General features: G+C 42.1%; 1 protein-coding gene across 1 annotated transcript in view; it reads right to left on the bottom strand.

Annotated features, from left to right (window-relative positions):
- Positions 1 to 4,265: 4,265 nt before the first annotated feature.
- LOC117664614 (uncharacterized) overlaps positions 4,266 to 22,577 on the bottom strand; it is a 32,483-nt gene continuing 14,171 nt past the window's right edge. Inside the window, exons 8-12 of the mRNA XM_034415718.3 lie at positions 17,179 to 17,297; positions 14,219 to 15,414; positions 12,064 to 12,171; positions 8,113 to 8,159; positions 4,266 to 4,408 (exon numbers count right to left, since the gene is read on the bottom strand). Of these exons, the coding sequence (XP_034271609.2) occupies positions 4,351 to 4,408; positions 8,113 to 8,159; positions 12,064 to 12,171; positions 14,219 to 15,414; positions 17,179 to 17,297 (1,528 nt within the window). The 3' untranslated portion in view covers positions 4,266 to 4,350. The remainder of the gene's footprint in view (positions 4,409 to 8,112; positions 8,160 to 12,063; positions 12,172 to 14,218; positions 15,415 to 17,178; positions 17,298 to 22,577) is intronic.

The following is a 22,577-nucleotide window of genomic DNA, read 5'->3' as shown; positions in this document are numbered from 1 at the left end:
GATATTTCTTATCTGCCTCACAGTGTCTAAAAAACGAGCCCCTGTTTTCTGCCACACCTGCCTGGCCCTTTTCCCAATGTTTCAGAGGAGCAATCTCCTCAGAGAAAGGATGTCGCAGCTTGCCAGCATTCAGAAGCCCTGGTCTCCATCCTGTCTCAGGTACAGTAATTAGCAGGTCCACTGCTTAGTGGAAAACTCCATCAGGCCGGTCGAATGTTCCTGTTCCCTGCACCCTCCTGAGGATGTTAATGATGATGGTGCCGAAGTGAAGAAAACACGGGGCTCAAGGTTTTGGTTCTTTCAGGCATAGGGCGGTCCTAAGATACAACAGGCCTGATTGATTTGTCTACACAGGATTTTCAGATGGGGGTTTGAACAAAAGAACGGCATGTCAGGAAGCCAGTCTCTTGATTCTCCTTCCTGCCTTGCCTCAACATGCTCAGCTACTTAACTTCTCTGTGTTCTGGCTTTCTGTAATGCACTAAACTGTAAAATTTCAAACTTTGGCAATTTAAGATCTGTAGATTGAAACTCCCCAAATGCTGGCTGGGAGAATTCTGGGAGCTGAAGACTACAAATATTAAAAAGCTGTCAAGTTTGAAAAACACTGCTACTACCTAAACAAGCTGTGTTTGTACCAGCTGACCCATTATAAAGTGAACGCTAAGATTAGCATGCTGCACAAATTTTACCACTAAGGTTGCTATATGCATATACCCATAATGTCAAAGTAAGTAACCCATCTCAAGGCACAAGCTGGCAGTTGTTGATCAGGGATGGATGGCTTAGGAGCTCCTGATGGATTGGGATCACCAAAGAGATTTAGCTCATAAGAACACTGTTTGAAAGCCTGTCGTACTTATTTGCAAAATTTCTGTTATGGTTGCGTGGCTAACTTCTGTGTGAATATGGATATCTGATGCTAGAAATCCTAGGGCTAGCTTCTCGCAAGATTTAATTCCAATTATTTTAACAATAGCTATGTTTAAGTGTTTGGCATTATTGAGCTATAGTAATGTTGAGTCTAGGGCATGACTTACAAAGTTCAGTTGAAATAACATTTTTAGAATCATTTTTGCACCTGATTACAGCTGGTTAATCTTAACAACATTGTAAAAATCAATTTAGATTCCTCAAGATTTAAATTGGCCCTCCCCCTATAGTTGGATTTTTATCTGCAGGACTGAATCACGACCAAAACTGGAAAGCTTTTCTGTAATCCAGCCAACCCTTCTATGATTTAGATACTGTAAAGGTTTGCTCATAGGACATTGAGCTATAAATTACAGAAGGCTGTTGAAACTTGAGTTTTTCCTCAAGCATTAGAGGTAGGATCAAGGGAGCCCAATATATGTACGTATGCTTGTTTTATGGATTTTATGTCTCCTTCGATATGGATATGAGGAGACAGAAAAACAGTAAATTGACAACTTCTGACCAGAAATCCAAGCACACTAATCAAATTCTGAATTTCACAACCATCTACAGCACATAAAAGAAGCTGCGTCCAGACCCACTTTAAGAGAGCCAAAAAACACGGCAGCATCAGATCCCTAAGAAAAGCAGAGGAGAAACATCTTTTCAATGTTTTCCTCCCCAATGGCTATCCCAAGAATTTTACATTGTGGTACATGGCACCGAAACCCCAGAAAACCACACAGCGAGAGGCAACACGGAAACAGGTCCTGCCATACATCAAAGGAACATCAGGAATAGCTTTCAGACTATTGCAGCCCCTAGGAATAACAGGAATATTAGGCAGAACATGGAAGGAAGACAGTACAACGTAATATACAGTGAACAGAAAAATTGTAACCAGTTCTATGTTGGAGAAACAGGATGACAATTAAAAACCAGAATTCATGAGCAGCATGACCCAAAGTCCTAGATCAGTGATGGCTAACCTATTCTTCCTCCAGTGCCAAAAGTTTGTGTGCGCACATGATAGCACGCGCATGCCCACACCCATAATGCCCACCCCCCACACGCCTCGCCCCCTGTGCATGCGTGCGCAATCCTCCCACACTACCTTGCTCCATGCGCAGGCACGACCTCCCTTGTGCGCCCCCCCACACGCACACAGGACCCCCCCACATCCCATTTTGGGCCTACCAGGCCTACCTGAAGCCTCCAGTTTCTGGACTTCCAGTAGTCCTGTTTTTCACCCTGCACAGGTTTCGGAGGATCCTGAGGCTTTCTTGGAGCCTCCAGGAGGGTGAAAATGGCCTCCCCCAGCCCTCCGGAAGCTGGAAATGGCCATATTCTGGACTTCCGATAGGTCCATTTTTCGCCTTCTACAGGCTCCAGAGGCTTTCCTGGAGCCTCCAGGAGGGCAAAAACGGCCTTCCCTGGCCTTCCGGAGGCCAGAAATGGCCCATTTCTAGACTTCCGGTAGCCCCGTTTTTCACCTTCTCAGAGCCTCCACACAAGCCTATACTTACCTGGTATTCAAAACTGGTCTCATGGAGACCCATCCTGAGATGGGAGTGCATGCCCATCCTGCATGCACGCAGAGACCCGAAATCAGCTGGCTGGCCAGAGGCACATGCGCATGCACAGTGGAACTAATCTAGGGCAACGGCTTGCATGCCCACAGAAATGGCTCCATGTGTCATATGTAGTATGCATAGGTTCGCCATCATGGTCCTAGACCCAACCATACTGACAACAAACAACTCCTTTTCAACTAGGACAAAGCTGAAGTCATCAGCCCCCCCAAAACGCATCATGCACAGAAATTCACTGAAGCCTGGCACTGTAATAATGAATCCATACAAACACATCGAGTTTGAACCAGCATATTAACCAGTAAGGAAACAGACCATCTGAACCACCAATCAGCGACAGAATCGACCATCTCCTCACCAGTTGAATTTCATGGCCCATAAACAACCAGTCACATGACCAACTGACCACACAAACAACCAGTCACGCGACCAACTGACCACAACACCAAACAGCATCTATATAAGCAGACAAGAAATTGAACGAGACATTTTATCCAAAACCCCACTGAAGATGTTACCTAGTTTGGGAGATAAACAGCAAGCTTTGAGAACAGACTACTGCCAAAACCTAAACCCGAGCTACGAATATTCTCAAAATTTCTAATGTGTGTGGGTGTATCTATGTTTAAAGCAGAGATCCCTAAACCTTTTGGGAAGTGGGCCGCACAAGCGGTAGACAAGAACGCAAGGGCACAAATCTGCATTTGCCCAAGTGGCATACACATGCACAAAACCACCCCGTCTCCCCCTCCCCCACCCCCAGTCTACAGAGCCAGAAAGGTTGGGGACTGCTGGTTTCATTCAGTTCTGAGTGGGGTTAGCATAGAATTTCCTGATCCAATGTTGCCCCTAAGAATCTGAGCAGCCTCTGTGACAAGAAATAAACATTCTATCAGTTTCGGCTGATAAACTGGTTCTGATTTTTCCCACAGGTGACAACTGGCCTACTCTTCATCCTGCTGTGTATACACAATATCTGTGTATTGTTTTTAAGGGTCTTGAAATTTTAGTTGGCCAAAATAATGCTACAAGATTTTTTTAAGAGACTGAGCAATTTGCCATGCCACTCCAGTGCTTTATTAGCTGCACAGACTGTTTCTGGGCTCTACATCCATTGCTCTTTTGAATTGGGACCAACATTTTAGAAAACTCACATCTCAATTTGCACCCTGAAAGCCTTCTCAGAGATCGTTTCAAGTGCTCCTGACAAATGAAGTGAGGAAAATATAGCAGAATGTTTTCACTAAAAAAGGAGAATAGTAATGCTAATTCTGTTATTTTGATATCAAGTGAATATTGTTTTATTCTCCAGCCTTTTTAATATCCACTACATTTTCATTTTGTGCTGTAAATTGTTGTGAATTCTTACTCTCACTATGAGTTTTATTTCACTCCCTGCTATTTTTTATGTTATAATTTATAGTCATACTTATAGTTACAGATATACACAGATACTATATTGTGTTATTTGGGAACCTGAAAATATTATTGGACATTTTATGAAGATATAATAACTAAATGAATACATATATGTGAAGGTAAACTTGGCTCCATACAAACATCATGTGAAGGTTCTACACATTTGTAAAGCATCTTTCTGGCACCAGGAAACCTATAGATTTTATCAATGATAGTCACTATCTCCATGAGTAGTAAGAACCTTAGCCTAATAGAAATACAGTTGTTCCCGATGGGATAATGGCTATTCTGAAATGTTTTTAAGCATTAGGATAAAGATAGCAATAAAAAAGGTACATATCAGATAATATATTTAATAATATTCAATATAAACCACAAAAAATAAATTTTACAGTGGTTTAGATGATATACAGCTTTATTCCAGCTATATATGATCATAGTATGAAAAGTTTTCTTCACCTCCCTCTTCCTCTCCTGAACTTCTGTAGATATAAAAAGAATAAAAAAGGACATTACAATATGCTTATTAAACTACTGGTAGATATTCTTCCAATCAGTCTATTCAACTTTTGTCAAGTATTATCACTGTAGTAAATTCAGTATCTTTATTCTCAGATGCTTCCAAAATCATTATATATATAATACTGTGAACTTTATATCATATATTTATATATGCTGCCATTATTTTTCTGAGAAGAGAAAGAATTTTGGCATTTCATAGCTATTGAATTTCTGCCATGCTGAATAGCTACAATGCAGATGAGAGCAACTGCTCATAGAGAAGATCAAAGGAGTTCTAAGACAGGCCTGTCACAATTCATTCTGCTTTTTGATTACTCCTGTTTGGTTTTTCCAATTGTTCAAGCAGCTAAAGGTAGGAAGATAATAGAAAATCAAAAAGATAAAAGTTTCCCCTGTCCAGTCATGTCTGGCTCCTTTGTCCGCTCATCTCTGTTTCTTAAATCAAGAGAGCCAGTGCAGTCTGAAGGCACTTCTGTGGTCATGTGGCTGCCATGACTATACACCAAAGGCACACAGAACACTATTACCTACCCACTGGTGTGGTACCTATTTATCTACCATATTTTTCAGAATATAAGACACACCTTTTTCCTCCAAAAAAGGGGGTGAAAATCTGGGTGCATCTAAGACTCCGAATGTAACCCTGCCCAGCTTCTCAAACGGAGGTTTCAGAGGCTGAAAAAAGTATCAGAAACAAAGCTTCAGAAAAGAAGCCTCCAAACAGAGCTTCAGAAAAAAAGCCTCCAAAGAGAGCTTCAGGAAAAAAGCCTCCAAACAGAGCTTCAGAAAAGAAGCCCCCAAACAGAGCTTCAGAAATTTTTTTTCTGAAGCTCTGTTTCAGAGGCTTTCAGAAGCAGAAAAGAAAGTTTTTTCTGAAACAGAGTTTCAGAAGTTTCAGAGGCAGAAAAAAAAGCATAAAAAAGCAAGGCACAGAGCTCACAACCAAGGAACCTCTTGCTAAAATTCACCTCTGGGAACAGCTGATTGGGGGTATTCCGGGAGGCCAATCCACCTGCCAATCAGCTTTTTTCTTATTTTCCTCCCCAAAAACAAAGGTGCATCTTATACTCCGAAAAACACAGTACTTGTGTTCACATGCTTTCGAACTGCTTTGTGGGCAGGAACTGGGACAAGCTATGGAAGCTCATCATATTAGACGGCGCTTGGGTCTTGAACCCAGGCTTTCAGGTTTCCAGCTGACAAGCTCAATGTCTTTAACAACTGAACCATCACACCCCCTCAATAAAAAATTACCACCTTTTTTTTTATTATTATTATTTCATGTAGCAGCCAATGACACTGACAAAAAGAGCTTGAAAAAAATTGAGGGATTATGAATAACTGGGCAGGACGGCAAGACTGATGCTAAGTGATACTTTTACCCATATTTCCAACAGAAAGTAGAATGGACATGTTGCTGCTAAAAACCAGAACATCAACGACGTTGCCACTTTACTTTCCTATCAACTTTTCCTACTGATGCCTATTTTGCTAAGAGCTTTATTGGTACCACAAACTGCCTCGTGGGAAGTGAACTCATTTACTGAATTAGCTCAGTTGCCTGCATTAGCACAACACATGAAACCATAAAATAGCCAACTGCATTTTGGCCTAGCATCTCATGTGAACCCAGCCTAAATATGGTTGCTAAGAGGACAGGTCTTGAGAATGTTAACTGTTCTAGAAGTTGCTAATACAGAACGCAGGATGAGAAGCAATGTCAACTTTGGTAGCCAGCCACTCTAAGAGAAGAGGGCTCAGTATCCACCCAAGGAATCTCCTCACGACAGCATCATTTTCTATCTGTGGTAGAGAGAGGGAAAGAGAGAAGTGAAGCTCTAAGGCAGTGGTTCTCAACCTTCCTAATGCTGCGACCCTTTAATACCGTTCCTCATGTTGTGGTGACCCCCAACAATAAATTTATTCCTAAAATCATTGAAAATGTGTGTTTTCCGATGGTCTTAGGTGACCCCTGTGAAAGGGTCATTTGACCCCCAAAGGGGTCCAGACCCACAGGTTGAGAACCACTGCTCTAAGGGGAGCAGTAAAACAGAGGCTTCATATTGGCCTTCCAACGGGGCTGAGGAAAAGTTTCTTTCTATGCTGAAGCTTCTCTTTTTTGACCTGCTTGAATGAAAGTAATCACTTACAATATTAATAAATGTTGTAAGCTACCTGGAGTCACTTATGTGTTTAATAAATTAAAAAATGAAATGCCTGACTGTTTCTCTGTTCTAGCAAACAAACAAATTTTATGTGCTAAATAAAATTATTTCTACAGGTAGGAGGAATAAAATGGATTCAACTAAAAACAGAGTTCTGTTTATTCCTAGTAAGCCAGTGTTTGGAAGGATTCTTACTGTGGCATCCAAATGTAAGTTTACTTAGGAGTAAAACACAATATAATTTCGGGGGTATATCTGTGAATTGGTTATATAGACTCAGGATGCATATTTTTGTATGAAAACTCCAGAATTGTAACAGGCAGAATAAAATACTATCTTGCCTACTAAGCTACTTTAACCAGTCCTTTGAGTTTCTGTTTGTTTTCCACTTTCTACTCTTTCTTAACAGCCTGGCATTTTTTTCTTCAGTTTACCAACTCAGTCTCATCCCGCACTTTGTGGTACTTTCTGCCTTGAGTAGTATAGCTAATTCTGTTGCAAGATACCACCTTTTTTTTTTGCCAGAAAGCAAAGATTGACTTCTAAATCTGCATTTACAGATACTATTAAACCAAGCTAATATGAAAACATCATTATATATTTTAGCATACATTGGAAAATATGAACCCCCCCCCCAACTGAATATATTAAGAAAACCTGGAAAGTCAGATGTACATATGCAAATTCTTATATTCCTTCCCTGAATGCAATATTGCTAGGCTAAATTTTTCAGAAAGGACTTATATTTTCTCTGAGATCTAGATCTGACAAACATAAGAAAACCACCTAAAAATAATTGAAGCTTGAAGCTTGAACTGTATCTTTGCTTTGTATAAAGTATAAATAGGAGAAAATCTGAAAATCTTTTGTAAAAACTGCTGCTGTGAAGCATAAAAAGAATCACCTTTAGCTAGGATGAATACAGATATTATGAAGGATGTATGGAACTTTCTCCAATCCACAACACCTAAATGCACTCGATTACAGTTTCCATCATTCTGATCCTTAACCAAGGATCATAAAAGCTAAAGTCTAACTTTAAGAAAACAGAAATATTGTTTTAGTCCCTTAATCTCTGGCATGATTTTTTTTAAAAATCCATTTGATGTAGTCAACAATATTCACTGCTCTTTCTGAATGTGACGGTTTTCTAGTTTTTCTCTTTCCTTTTCCTGTTTCCTACGAGAATGTCTTTCTACTGTTGAACAATGAAATAAGCAAGTTATGAGACTTTTTACACATTAGGTATCCTGTAAATGTAGATCTGCAGATGCATTCTGAACAGGGGTGGGTTCTACTTACCTTTACTACTGGTTTGCAACGGGATCGCTTCTGTGCATGCACAGATCGCCGATAACAACATCCGGGGTGGTGGGCAGGGCCTTTACTACCGGTTCTTGTGAACCAGTCTGAAATGGGGACAACCCACCACTGATTCTGAACTACTTCAAAAATTCTTAAAGAGAAATAATCCTGACTTGCACACTGAGGCTACTTACACTTTCTTTGACGTGCCTTTGGTTCCTCTTCTTCTGTTCCTGAGGTACTGGTAAAATATTAAAATTGAGTATTGCTCTGGCAGCAGTTTGAATATTTTATCATTACCTGCCCAGCTTGACCTAGTCATTTGTTGATTTATTAGATTTAATTGCCACCCATCTTGTTTCAAGGCGATCCTAGGTGATTCATTGCATTAAAAGTATTAAAACCATAAAAGATAATTATTTCTAAGATGATAAAAAATAAAGTTATAATCAAAGATAAAATTAACAAATAAAAAAATAACTAAAAGGTAAAACAGGCAGGGAGAGAGGAAGCAGGATGTGCACTGGGTGGAAGGTGGGATCAACCACCTCCATGTGATGCTCTCCCATTGGGGCCCCAAATCATCTGGCAGAGTCTTCAGGCCCTTATGGAAGGTCAGATGGCTGGGATCTCACCTCAGGAGGTAAGACATTCCAAAGGGCAGGAGCTACAGCAGAGAAGGTCCTTCTCCTGGACCTCACCAGCCAAAATTCCTTGAGTGATAAGGCCTGCAGCATGTCTCCTCTGCTGATGTGAATGGGGTGGACCAGTCCCATAGGGATGGGATGGTTCCTCAGGTATCTTGGACCTATGCCATGCAGGCCTTTAAGGATAATAACCAACACTTTGAATTGCACCCAGAAGCAAACCAACAACAGTGCAGCTTGCAGAGCAGTGGTGTAACATAATCCACTCTAGGGCCCCCACAAGAACTGCCATCGCAACTCTGCACTAGTTGACGCTTGTATGTAAGATTGCTTCTTGTATGGCTTCTACATGCATTGGATATATAATTTCAGTCTTTTGTTTTGTTTTCTTTGTCCTCCAGCTGCAGTCATGAGGTTTTTATGAATGTGACATAAGCAAGAAGGTGCTCTTTCACCTCATATTGTGGTTTCTTCTATTAGGGTTGGAGAAAAGTCAACCCCATATCTAGGCCTTCTTATCCAAGTCCCAATCAATTGGAATACACTTTCTAGGTAAATGAATTTGTGGCAGAAGAGACGAGCATCAAAAGCATTGTGCAAGGCACTTCTCCATTCCTATTATGCCAGGACACAAATAAACTTTGTAGCATCATTAACTCAATTAAATTCCAGCTAGAAAGAGTGAGAGGCTTTCACATAATCTTCTTTCATAGGTGCCAAAATAAATTAACTCTCTGCTGCTCAAATTTGGGCAGCAAATTATTTTGGGTAGTTTCCTGCACTCAACTAGAAACTGTCATTTGGGTTTGGGGGAGGGCAGTCTGAAAAGAATGCTGATTTTTCCCTTGTAGTTTCAACCAGGTTAGCAAAGTGCTAGAACTTGGAGACATCCTCTCAGCGGTGGGATTCAGCTGGTTCAGATTGGATGCTAATTTTACATCTGGTCAGCCAAACCGTAGTTTGCAAGGACTGGCTGGCCCTCCCCTCTACTCCCAGGAGTCTCCACATGGCCCATTTTGGATGAGAGGTAAGTACAGGGCCTGCATGGGGGTTCTGGGAATGTGAAAAACAGGCTTCCCGGAAGTACCAGAAGTCCGGAAATGCCTGTTTCTGGCCTCTGGATGGCCTTTGGAGCCATGGAGAGGCCTTTTTCGCCCTTCTGGAGGCTCTAGAAAAGCCTCTAAAGCCTGGGGAGGACAAAAACACCCTTCTCCCCACCGTGGTGCAGGAGGCTGAGTAGGCCACGCCCACCCAGCAACCAGGCAGAGAACCAGTTGCTAAAATTTTTCAATCCCACCCCTGCATCCTCTGACTGACTTTCTGCTTCCCCAGACCTGAAGTTTAAATCCAAAAAGAAAGGTGTGATTGTGAGAGATTAATGTAAAGATTTTTCACAGTGAGAAAAAAGAATCAATGACTGGCACAGGAAACAATATCTTTTTCTCTGTTTCTCAATAAGAAACTCTCCCTTTTCTCTGTCTTCTGTTTGTAAAATGGATTCCAACATGGTCTTGGTAAGCCTAAAAAGAAGGTCATTGACCAAATCAAGCCCACCAGGTCCCCTAACAGAATTGGAGGTGGAATGAATCCAAGCTCAATACACCCATTTAGTTAACCCTATTTGCCCTCCTCACCAATAATTGTACAAACATACATTCTATTCTTTCTTATGATGTTACTATATCATTGCCACATTTGTTGTAGCTTTTTGAGGTTGAACATACTGTGTTCCCCCAAAAATAAGACCCTGTCTTATATTTTTTTGAACCCCGAAATAAGGACTTGGCCTTATTATCGAGGGGGTCTTAATATTATGGGGGTGCAGGAGGTGGTGAGCGTAGCCACCTCATGGCTGCTGCTGTATTGTGCTGCTCTGGCATCTAACCATCCATCCATCCCCCTCACTTGCAAACTCCCGTCCCGCTCCTGCCTCTCCGCCGAGCAACCCCTGGCAGCCCAGATGCCCAAAGCCTGCGCCCACCCAGCTTTCTTTTCCATAGCACCCAGCTCTTTATCGAGGGGGGTGACATATGGGGCGGGGGAGAAGCAAGACACATGGAGTGAGATGGGGCTCGCTCCTCTTGGCGTTTCTTTTCCTCTCCTCGCCAGGGGTTGGGGAGACACGAGACAAATGTCTTACCTGCCTTGTAGCTCCGTTGCGTGTCTCGCCATTGTCTGCAGGCAAACACGTTGTAAGGTAAAACCAAACTTCTTGTGAGTTCGAGAAGTTTGATTGAATTCGCAAGGTTTTTTTTACCGTGCAACATGTTTGCCTGCAGACTACGGTGAGACACGCAACGGAGCTACAAATCTCACGTCTCCCCAGCCCCACCCCTCCCTACCTGCTATCCCCAAATTGCATCCAATTTGGGCAGGGGCAGGAAGCCCTGCCATACCTGGCAAGAGGGGAGAAGAGGCAGCAAGAGGAGCAAGCCCTGTCTCACTCCATGTGCCTTGCTTTTCTCCCACCCCATCTGCCTCAATAAAGAGCCAGGCACTGTTGAAAAGGGAGCCAGGTGGGCGCAAGTTTTGGGCGTCTGGGGCTGCCGGGAGTCGCCTGACAGAGAGGTGGGAGCGGGGCAGGAGTTTGCAAGCGATCGCTTCCCCTTTGCCTTCTCTCCCAAAAGCGCTCCTCGGTCACAGCCACTTCTGCAGCAGGAAACTCGTGCCTTGTGCAGGCCTTCTGAAGGGTACTGTAGCAGCAGCTATCCACTATTTTTTAACCCTTATTTCATCCCGACACACGTGGTCCAATATGGTGAGGATGAAATAAGGGTAAAAAAATTGTGGATAGCTGCTGCTACAGTATCCTTTGGAAGGCCGCCGCAAGGCACATGGGGTGCATCACTTGGCCTCCTGCTGCAGAAGTGACTGCAATCCATAGCAAAAATGACTGTGCTTGCTGGAGGCACCAGCCAGTGCAGCACCCATGAGGCAGCTGTTCCGTGGATGGAATTGCCTGCTGTGACTGTCATCATTAGTAAGGAGGGTGCGAGACGTGTGGGGTGTGTCGCTTGGCCTCCGGCTTCTTTTGCAGCTGCAATTGGCTGCAAAAGCAACCGTGCTTGCTGGAGGCAGCGGCCTGAGCGGCACTCATAAATCAGCTGTGAATGTCAGCCTGAGCGGCTCAACTGATCCAATTACGGGGCCAAGAAGCCCTGAGGTGACTGGGGAAGGGAAGGGCTGCCTCCTGTTCTGGCCACGCCCACCCCATCACTAGGGCTTATTTTCAGGAGAGGGCATATATTTATGCCCACCCCAAAAATCAGGCTTGGCCTTATTTTCGGGACATGTTCTATTTTCTGGGAAACATGGTATTATATTACATCCTGGCTGAAGCAATGTGGCAGTCTTGAATTACAGTGTTCAAGGAAATATTAGCTCTTCACTAAAGCAATATATTGAAAGTTTGGAGAAGTTTATCTTTTCATTACTGGACTCAGAGATAGTAAGTAAATAAATTAGTATAAAGATCTCTAGAAAAATATTATAGCTTACCATAATCAAAATAATTATTGCAACCATAACCATCATCACCATTGCCACTGAAATACCCAACAGCAACTTTTGGTAATGCCCAGATTGTGGAATTCGCTGCCTTGCTATCTGCAAAGTTAAACAAAGAGAAAGAAAATGGAAGATGGGTCTTCATATATTTCAACATCTCCATCCTGACTAATGATATAGAGAGCAACATGTACTCATTGATATGTATCCGGCTGCCCTATAACATATTGGTTCTCAGATAATGCTAAGCTAGTATTGGCTTAATTTGAATATCTTAGCCCATATCATCCCACCTGTACAATTTTAGCAACAACTATAATCTAAACACATGTCAGAGTTTCTTGCAAAAATCAAATCCAGAAGCACACACAGATAAACTGATTCAGCAGGATTCATTAACTTCTTTATATACATAATAATAGATGATGTATTTAAAATACCAATATCAGAGTTCTTGTTCAACATAGTAGCAGTTACAACACAAAGCAGGAGAGAACCGTTACTGTAGTTTCATTTTTAGCAGAGCAGACAGCATGCACAGACACTGGTTTCAGTTTCTCTTTCTCAGCACAGCACTCAGAAGCTGCAGACTAAGACACATCCTGGCTCCAGTCTGTCTCAGCTCCCAATTGGCTGATTTAGTTGCTATGCTTATTCATTGGCTGACCATGAATATTCGGACACATAACTTAACGTTAATTTACTAATCCATAACATGTTTTAATCATGGCTTATTATCTTGAACATAGAATCTTGGTTAATTAGTGGTTTATACTTTGCCATACCCAAGACCCTTATCAATTCACAGTAAACTCAAGGCAAGACAAAGGCATGTTTCAGAACTCTTGCTTCCCCTCCACAGTGACTTGTAATTTTTCCTGGCAATTTTTTCGACATCTTAAATACCGGACAGATGGAAGAATCTGGAGTCTGTATGCTAAATCATCTATTAGCCCCACAAAACACTAATTTCATTTTAAAATATGTAATTATATTCGGGGGGGGGGGGTAAACCCCCATAGGCAGAGTCTTATAAATGCATGTTCATAATAAATCCACTTTGGACTTATTAAATTACAATGAACATGCAAGACATACATTTTATAAAAGATAAGTTTACAAAATATTAACCAAACTCTTCATAAATCATTGACAAAATGTAGTCCTATAAATATAGATGGGAAAAGTATTTTTTGCTGCTAGGACATGGAAGATACCATGTGTGCAAGGGTAAAAATATTTTTTAAAAGTAGCCAGGAAATATATAAAACAAGTGATGATTACTTTCTTTATTACTTTCTTTATGTGTAATCGTGATTTTCTTGGGAAAATCATGATTAAAGCAAATCTTATTTAATATAGATATTATGCTTATTATTGTCCAGGTTTACTATTTAGAAAACTTTTTGCAAAATTTAGCATTAAATATATTTAGATATTTTTGACAATATTCATTCTGTTCCTTTGAAATAGCATGTCAAATTTCAAAAGCAGTTGATAAATCAGGACAGAGACAATGAGATATTATTACCACTATCATCACTGTTTTCTTAGCACCGGGAACATTTGACTATGCCATTGTTCAGTGCATTCATTTAATGGCCAGTTCTCATCTTTATGAAAGAAATACTTGCAGTTTTTTTAATCCATATAAAAGCTCCCTTCCCTAGAAAAGGAGTACATTTGGATCCATCTCCCTTTTAAAAGTAATAACAGTTCTTACAAATCTAGTTTTCTTAAAACCGTATCATCATATCTGAAATCTGTTTTAATTTTGATGAACCTCATTTTGCTTTTCTTTATTTTCACTTTTCACTTTCACTTTAGCTTTGTGCTACACACCACTCTCTCAAGATGCTGATCACCATTTGTTATATACACATGTTGCTTTCCCTTGAGTACAGACATGGGAATCAGGCAGAGAAGTGGTCTTCATCCATACACATTATTTTAAACAATCTAACAAGGCTTTTACCCAAAAAGAGTAATTGCCTTTACAGAAATGCATGTGCAATTAATTTATACCAATTTGGTCTCCTGGGGAAAAAAAAGAGACACATCTAGGCAATCAGAGATTGTTAAAACTCCTAATAGTGACTTGTTAGGACTACTTATCTATCCTAAGGACTACTTATCTATCCTTTACCTCATTAGAAGGTTTCTCCATTTTTCTGGAGCTTGCTGTAATCATATCATTTACATTTTTAGCGGACCAAAAGTAGGAGTTCCATAGAATAGGTGTGTCCTGGTTGGTTTTCACACTGAAGTCCCTCAAGAGAAGATCTATTGTAGAGATTAATTTAGCACAAGCCATCTGCATATTGGGCTTTCTGCAGTTCATGTTCACAATATGGACCAGGAGGGAAAAGAGTTTCCTGAAAAGAGCTTCAGACTCACTTGGGAAGATAGATGCCAACTCTGTGTTTAACTCAAATTCATAGAATTCCTTCTGAAGCAACTTGTCAACAATGTCTCTCAAAAGATGAAGCAAAGGGGGAGCAGAGATGGTTTGTTCATGATGCTCCCAATGTGTCTCATGAGATAATGTTATATCAGGCAAGTGTTTGTTCAAAGTTTCTGAGTCTTCAGCACCATCCTTAACTACAACAGAAGCAGTCAAGAGAGGCATTTTAGTTGGAACATTCGAAATGGAGTGATTCTGTAAGGAATGAAGTGCTGCTCGAAGAACCCTGTTAAGGGAAGCAGCCTTCTGAAGCTCTAGTTCCCTTGCTAGCTTCTCCCATTTTTCTGCCATGGCATACAAAACAAGTTTTCCTTGTTCTCCTGCGGGTTTTCCAGTGGCTTTTGCAAATTCTATGTTTTTTCTGAACAACCTAAAAAATAACTCTTTTTCCCTTGCATTTTTTCCAAGCCAGTGATCTCTCTTTACCCTTTTCCGATGGTTCTTTAATCTTTTCCGATGGCTTTTATTGCTCAGGATGATGTTGCCATAATCTGAAATTTCTACAGGCAATTCCTTTTGGATCTCCAACTCTTGAGTCTCCTCTCCGTTTTCTGCTAATTTTGCTTTGAGAGCCACCTGTAGCAAATTTGTTAACTTGTACAGCTTATCCAGCTCATTTTTATCAGACCACTTCACATCCACATATTCATCAGGAGCAAGTTTACTTAATCCACTGACTGATTTAAGAATATCTGGTGTGTGTTTATGAAAATGGATACCTAAATGTGTACGTCCGTGGGTCACCAAGACTGACAGAGTGACATTATGAAGTTCAGGTTTTTCAGGGATAATATTTAGTATGTTGGTGGCATTTAATTTTCTGGATTCCAGTACTTTCTTTACATCATCTTGCATAGTTTCCCAAAGTTCCTCTTTCTCTGCTCAGAAAGAAGAAAAGGGAGAAGGAAAAAACAGAATCAGGATTTTTCTTTCATTGGTAGCAAATGCTATAGATGGAACAGATAACTGAGTTTGTTATAAATAAATTAGTTTATATAAATATCAGTTTAGACATAAATCAGTTTAGATATAAATCAGTTTATTCAATTAGCATTAGATGTGGTTTACAGTTCAATCTGGTACCCATTTAACCCAGGATTAGTTCCAATTACTCTTATGAAGACATGTTTCAGATTATACAATTGATGTTAAATAATCAGTGCAGGAGAACATCTTAACGCTTGGATGATTAGGTGATATTATACTCCAAAGGAAGATGCTAAAAAACTGGCTTGCTTGGCCTAACACAAGAGTTTGTGATGACACTCTGTTTGAAAACTAGAAATATATAGCTACTCACAGTAGAGTTCTAACTGAGAAAGTAGAATTTGCCACAGATAATATCTGATCATTATATAGATCAGGCTTGATGTATGGACTGTACCAGCCTTCTCCAACATGGTGCTTTCCATATAAGATTGAAAGCACAGATCATAGAAATCCTAGCTAAAGGGTATCTAGAAGGTATCAGATTGGACCATTTAACATAATTTTTGGATTAAAATTAAAAAAATTAAGTCCTTTAAATCATAAATGTTTCTACTATTTCTGCTAACTCAAGGAAAAATAATCTGAGAACAAGAGATAATATCTCATTATCACAAGTCACAAAATGGAGAAGGAAGAACAACCCTGAATTCCAGACCTTAAGCTCCCTCATAGTTAATGACACCCCTTCATCTACTTTGCTTAGAGTGAGCAATTAAGAATGATGGACTGGGTGACCAATGGTTCCAAGAAGGCAAGTCTTTTGTTTGAAATGGAGGCAGGGGCCTCGGTAAAAATAGGCAGTGGAAGAGGGTAGAGGTGGAACCCTCAGATTAGACATCCAAGAAATAGATATAGATGGAGACTTAAAAGAGGAAGGGGGAAGACAGGTCTAAAGAGAAAAAAGCATAGCAACTGAAGTATCGAAGCGGACAAGAGATGTTGGGTAGATGATTTTTTATTGTCGTCTTTGACTTGCTTTTCCTCTTCCCCTCTTTCTTTTAAAGCATAGCAATTAAAGTACAAAACAGGCAAGAGATTATGGATGGATGATTCCTTCACTTGGTTGTTGTTTTGAATTGTCTTTCCCTCCCTCCCTCTCTATTCTTTTTTTTCTCTCCTCCTTTTCTAGGCAGGTGCCATGATTAGAAATTAGACAGGAAAGAAAGAAATTTTTTTTTTAAATATAGGATGTTATGATTAAAAGCTAGAATAAGTGACAGAAATAAAGGGAATATTAATGTATTTCATTTTTATTTGATAAAAGTAATAACGAGAAATAGGGGGAATAATTGAATAATGATAGACTGTAATCTAATATAAATGTGTATTGTTATGGGAATTAAGTTGATTGAATGTAATAATAATATTTAAACTGATCAGTTTTGTTTGTATTGGAATATATGGCACCCAGATGCCACACTGCTTATGCATTGATCTGACATTTTTATAAAAAAAATTTAAAAAATTATGGTGCATGCCAATGCTTGGCTATACATTCATTTAATACACAATCAGTAATTTGTAAATAAATCGTTCACATCTGCCACACTCATGTATTTTTCTATCCCTGGGGTTTTTTTCTCCCCAAAACCTAATTTACTTACAACTGTAAGTAAACTACAAAGTATTTTGGAAAAGTGATTTTGTCCTACCATAGTCAAAGATGTTTGAGACACATTGTTTGGAGCAATCCAACTTGATGGTATTAGAAAAGGTTTCAATGGCATCCTGATTTTGGCAAAGGCAGCAGGACATTTTCCTAGGCAAAATACTGTGGATGAAAAAAGACAAGGGCTTCACAAACTTTTATTATTACTTCTACAAGTTACAGTTCAATCTAGCCCTTTCAGTCCGGTGCCAGTTTAGAACAATCACAAGGAAAGCTCTCTCTGTCCATGTGGCACAGAACTGGGTTGAGGTAATAAGGAGTTAAGATACAGATAGTAAACAACGGTGATAATTGCTCCCCAGCATGGGAGTCTAAGAATATCTGACTACTAGTCAGATATTATATTTCTATACAGCATTACACAGTCAAGTGGATGAAGCAGAGAGCCATCAGGAAAAGGGCCTCGTTACTAGATTTAAGTGGTGCAGGCAGGGAAACAAGTTTTGAGGGGGAAGTTTCTTAGGCCTTGTGTATCTAGAATTCTCCAGATATTTATTGCAGGCTAGTACTACAACTTAGAGCCTCTTCTTGAATTCAGTATTAAGGTACAGTAGTAGAATCTTGCTGGAATCTGGCTTTATCAGATCCTTGTACATTTAAGCGGTACAATTGCTCAGGAGTTAATACGCTGAGATCGTCAGCTGGAAACTCCCTCCATAAGAAACTGAGATGAGCATCTCTCTTACAGTCAGACTCGACTGGACAGGGAAACCTTTACATTCATTCTTGGTACATTTAACGCATCAGTTCTATCTAAATATAATAGGTCTTAGCCCTACTTCTCAAGGTCTTTTTAACTAGAAAGAACCTTTGCATCTAGCTAAAGTATATGCTTTGTATGCTGAAGTTTTCATGCCAGAAAATAGAAATTCCACAGAGAAATAAAACTTTTTGTAAAGTTCAGAACTGGTAAGGAGAAAAGGATGAAATTGCGATGTGGGTAAAAATATATATATACATCAATTCAATCCCTGATAATTTCAGATGGGATTGGGAAAACATTAAAAATTTAAAGCTACTATCAATCAGCAGCTATGCTCAGAACATATTCTTCATAGTAACTCAATCAGAGTTAATTTAGTTAAATCAAATTTATGGGCTCACATGATACTGTGACTCATAAAGAATTACAGAGATTGGGTTTGCACAACATTAATTATATGCTGTCGTTGGTGTCAAATCTTACCAACCACATAGACAGACTTTCTCCAGGACGATCTGTTCCCATATGGCTTCTCAGGTCTTCCGGTAATCTATCAATCACTGCTGTAATCTAGTCTATCCATATTTCTGCTAAACATCCCTTTCTCTTTTGTTCCATATTTCTAGCATTTAAGAGAGCTGGGTCCTCACATAATAAAGTCCAAAATATAATAATCTGGACTTGGACATACCTTGAGTGAAAATTCTGGATTGATTTGTTTTATGATCTATTTCTTTTCTTGGTTATCTATGATATTCTCAGGGGTGTTCTCCAACATCAAAGTTCAAAAATATCTACATTATTTCTATAAAGTCCAGCTTTCACTTGATCTTTGTAGATGTGGACAGATCACAGGATCTGAACATCTTTTCTAAGTTCTTCATTGCTTCCTTACCAGGTGCTAGTCTATGGCAGGGGTCTCCAACTTTGGCAACTTTAAGCCTGGTGGACTTTGACTCTTTGGCTAGCTGGGGAATTCTGGGAGTTGAAGTCCTCCAGGCTTAAAGTTGCCAAGATTGGAGACCCCTGGTCTATGGCATATTTCTTGATGGCTAATTTCTTTACTGTTGATAATTAATCCTAAAATGCACAAGCTATTTATCACTTCAAAATCTCCATAGTCAGTTCTGAAGTGTAACATACCAGGGTAAAGTATGACTGGCTTGTTTGTAATTCAATGCACAACCAAAGTAAAACAACTTTCTCCCTCCTGGTGAGCTTCAAAATTGCTTGATAAACTAGTGAATGAATGAAATTCAAATACCTGGGAGGCTCCCAGTTAGGGAAAGCTAGCATAGATAATATTAATTTTTAATTTATTTAATTTAATTTCGAATTTATATACCGCCCTTCTCCCTGAGGACTCAGGGCGGTGTACAGCCAAGATAAAAAACATAGAATACAAATATTAAAACATTTAAAAATATATATAAAATTTGGCCCAAAAAATTAAAAATCACAGACTAATTAAAAGGATTTAAAAGTTTTAAAATTTCTTCTTAAGCCAACCCGGCTTGCTGGAAAAGATAGGTTTTCAGGGAACGACGGAAGGCATTGAGGTCCTGGATTCTCCTTATCTCTGGGGGCAGCTGATTCCAGAGGGTGGGAGCCCCCACAGAGAAAGCCCTCCCCCTGGGGGCCACCAGCCTGCATTGTTTGGCTGATGGCACCCTGAGGAGGCCCTCTCTGTGGGAGCGCACGGGTCGATGGGAGGTCATCGGTAGCAGTAGGCGGTCTCGGAGATAGCTAGGCCCTATGCCATGGAGCGCTTTAAAGGTGATAACCAACACCTTGAAGCGCACCCGGAAGACCACCGGGAGCCAGTGCAGCTCGCGCAGGAGTGGTGTTACATGGGAGCGCCATGTTGCTCCCATCACTACCCGCGCTGCTGCATTCTGGACCAGCTGGAGCCTCCGGGTGCTCTTCAAGGGGAGCCCCATGTAGAGAGCGTTACAGTAGTCAAGGCGAGAGGTGACGAGGGCATGAGTGACTGTGCACAGGGAATCCCGATCAAGAAAGGGCCGCAACTGGCGAATCAGGCGAACCTGATAAAAGGTCCCCCTGGTAACAGCCGTCAGATGTTCCTCCAAAGACAGCTGCCTATCCAGGAGGACTCCCAGATTGCGAGCCCTTTCAGTGGGGGCCAAAGACTCGCCCCCAATAGTCAGTGATGGAGTCAACTGACTATATCGGGATGCCGGGAGCCACAGCCACTCAGTCTTGGAAGGGTTGAGCCTGAGCCTGTTCCTCCCCATCCAGATCCGCACAGCCTCCAGGCACTGGGACATCACTTCAAGGGCATCGTTGGGGTGGCCTGGGGTGGAGATGTACAGCTGGGTGTCATCAGCGTACTGGTGGTATCTCACCCCAAAGCCACGGATGATCTCGCCCAGCGGCTTCACATAAATGTTGAACAGAAGGGGCGAGAGGACCGATCCCTGCGGCACTCCACAAATGAGAGGCCTCGAGGTCGACCTCTGCCCCCCTGCCAACACAAACTGCGACCGGTCGGAGAGAAAGGAGGAGAACCACCGTAACACGGTGCCTCCCACCCCCAACTCTTCCAGCCGGTGCAGCATGATACCATGGTCGATGGTATCAAAAGCCGCTGAGAGATCTAATAGGACCAGAACAGAGGAATAACCCCTGTCCCGAGCCCTCCAGAGATCATCAACCAGCGCGACCAATGCCGTTTCCGTGCTGTGCCCAGACCTGAAACCTGACTGGAACGGATCCAGATAGGATGTTTCCTCCAGGAATTGTGGAAACTGTTGCGCGACCACACTCTCAACAACCTTCGCAATGAAGCGAAGGTTGGAGACAGGACGATAGTTAGCCAATATTGCTGGGTCCAGGGACGGCTTCTTGAGGAGAGGCCTCACCACCGCCTCTTTCAGGGCAGCGGGGAAGTGACCCTCACTCAAGGAAGCATTAATAACGCCCTGGAGCCAGCCTCGTGTAACCTCCCGGGAAGCCAGTACCAACCAGGAGGGACACGGGTCCAGTAAACATGTGGCCGCACTAAGTCTCCCCAAAATCCTGTCCACATCATCGGGAGTCACAGCATCAAACTCCTCCCAGATAACATTCTCAAGACTGTTCCTCGTCACCCTGCCCTGATCTACCCAGTCAGAGTCCAAATCCCCCCGGATCTGAGCGATTTTGTCATACAGGTATTGTCCGAAATCCTCCGCCCTGCCTTCTAAGGGATCCTCCCGCACTCCCAGATGGAGCAGGGCGCGGGTCACCCTAAACAGGGCGGCCGGACGATTCCCTGATGACGCAATAGAGGCGGAAAAGTAGTTAGACTTTGCCGTCTTTATCGCCACTAGGTAGGTCTTAATATGCGACCTTACCAGTGTTCGATCAGATTCAGCGAGACTGGCCCTCCAACCGCTCTCCAGGCGTCTTTTCCGGCGCTTCATTTCCCTCAGCTCCTCAGTAAACCAAGGAGCCACCCGGGATCGGCATCGGGTCAGAGGCCGCAAAGGCACAACTCGGTCCAAGGCCCCACCAGCCGCCCGATCCCAGGCGGCTACCAGGTCCTCGGCCGAGTCATGTGCTAGATCCTCAGGAAATGGCCCAAGCTCCGTCTGGAACCTATCAGGATCCATCAGGCGCCTGGGGCGGATCCATCTAATTGGATCCGCCTCCCTGCGGCGAGGGGTCGCGGTTCGAAGATCTAGGCGAAGGAGTGAGTGGTCAGTCCATGACAAGGGTTCCATGTCTATATCCCCTATAACAAGACCACTCAACCACTGGCCAGAGACAAAAATCAGATCCAGAGTGTGACCTCCCCTGTGAGTAGGGCCATGAACTAACTGGGTCAGGTCCATGGCCGTCATGGAAGCCATGAACTCCCGAGCCACCTCAGACGTTTCACCGACAGATGGCAAGTTGAAATCACCCATGACTAAAAGCCTGGGTGTATCTACTGCCACCGTGGCTATCACGTCGAGTAGCTCAGGAAGGGCTGTTGCCACGCGGCAGGGAGCCAGGTACGTAAGCAACAAGCCCATCTGAACCCCACGGCCCCACCTCACAAGGAGGGACTCACATCCGGCTATCTGAGGCACAGTGGTCTCCCTCGGATCCAGATCCTCGTTAATAATAACCGCCACCCCCCCGCCCCTCCCCTGGGCCCTCGGCTGATGGAATGCTCTGAAGCCTGGTGGGCACATTTCAACCAGAGGGACGCCACCCTCCGGGCCCAACCAGGTCTCCGTAATACCCGCCAGGTCCGCTCCTCCCTCCTGTATAAGATCGTGAATGAGGGGGGCCTTATTAACCACGGACCTGGCATTGCATAACATCAGCCGAAGGCCCAGATCCTGAGTATCTAAGCCACCTAGTCTCCAAGAGGAGCCGTGGGGACCGGGGCAAGCAATTGCTCTCAAACAGCGAGTATGTAGGCTATTTGGCTAAAACAGATTGTTATGCTTCCTCTATTTTTATAAATTTATGACTTATACTATGGTTTGATCTCAGGGATTACTTTCTATATTAACTAGCCTTTTCCAGACTTCCAGACACATCTGACTTCCACAAAGTTAGCATGTACTAAAAGTATTTTAGCACCTTTAATCCTAAACTCCCTATCATTATTCACTGCTGAACATTAATGGAACATTCCTTGGATGTCCCTGCCAGGGATGGGGTTCTAAATTCTTTTACTACTG

Source organism: Pantherophis guttatus, chromosome 4, assembly GCF_059756535.1.
Source record: "Pantherophis guttatus breed Tessera chromosome 4, ASM5975653v1, whole genome shotgun sequence".
Lineage (NCBI taxonomy): Eukaryota > Metazoa > Chordata > Lepidosauria > Squamata > Colubridae > Pantherophis > Pantherophis guttatus.
This window is presented reverse-complemented; position numbering and strand designations above follow the sequence as displayed.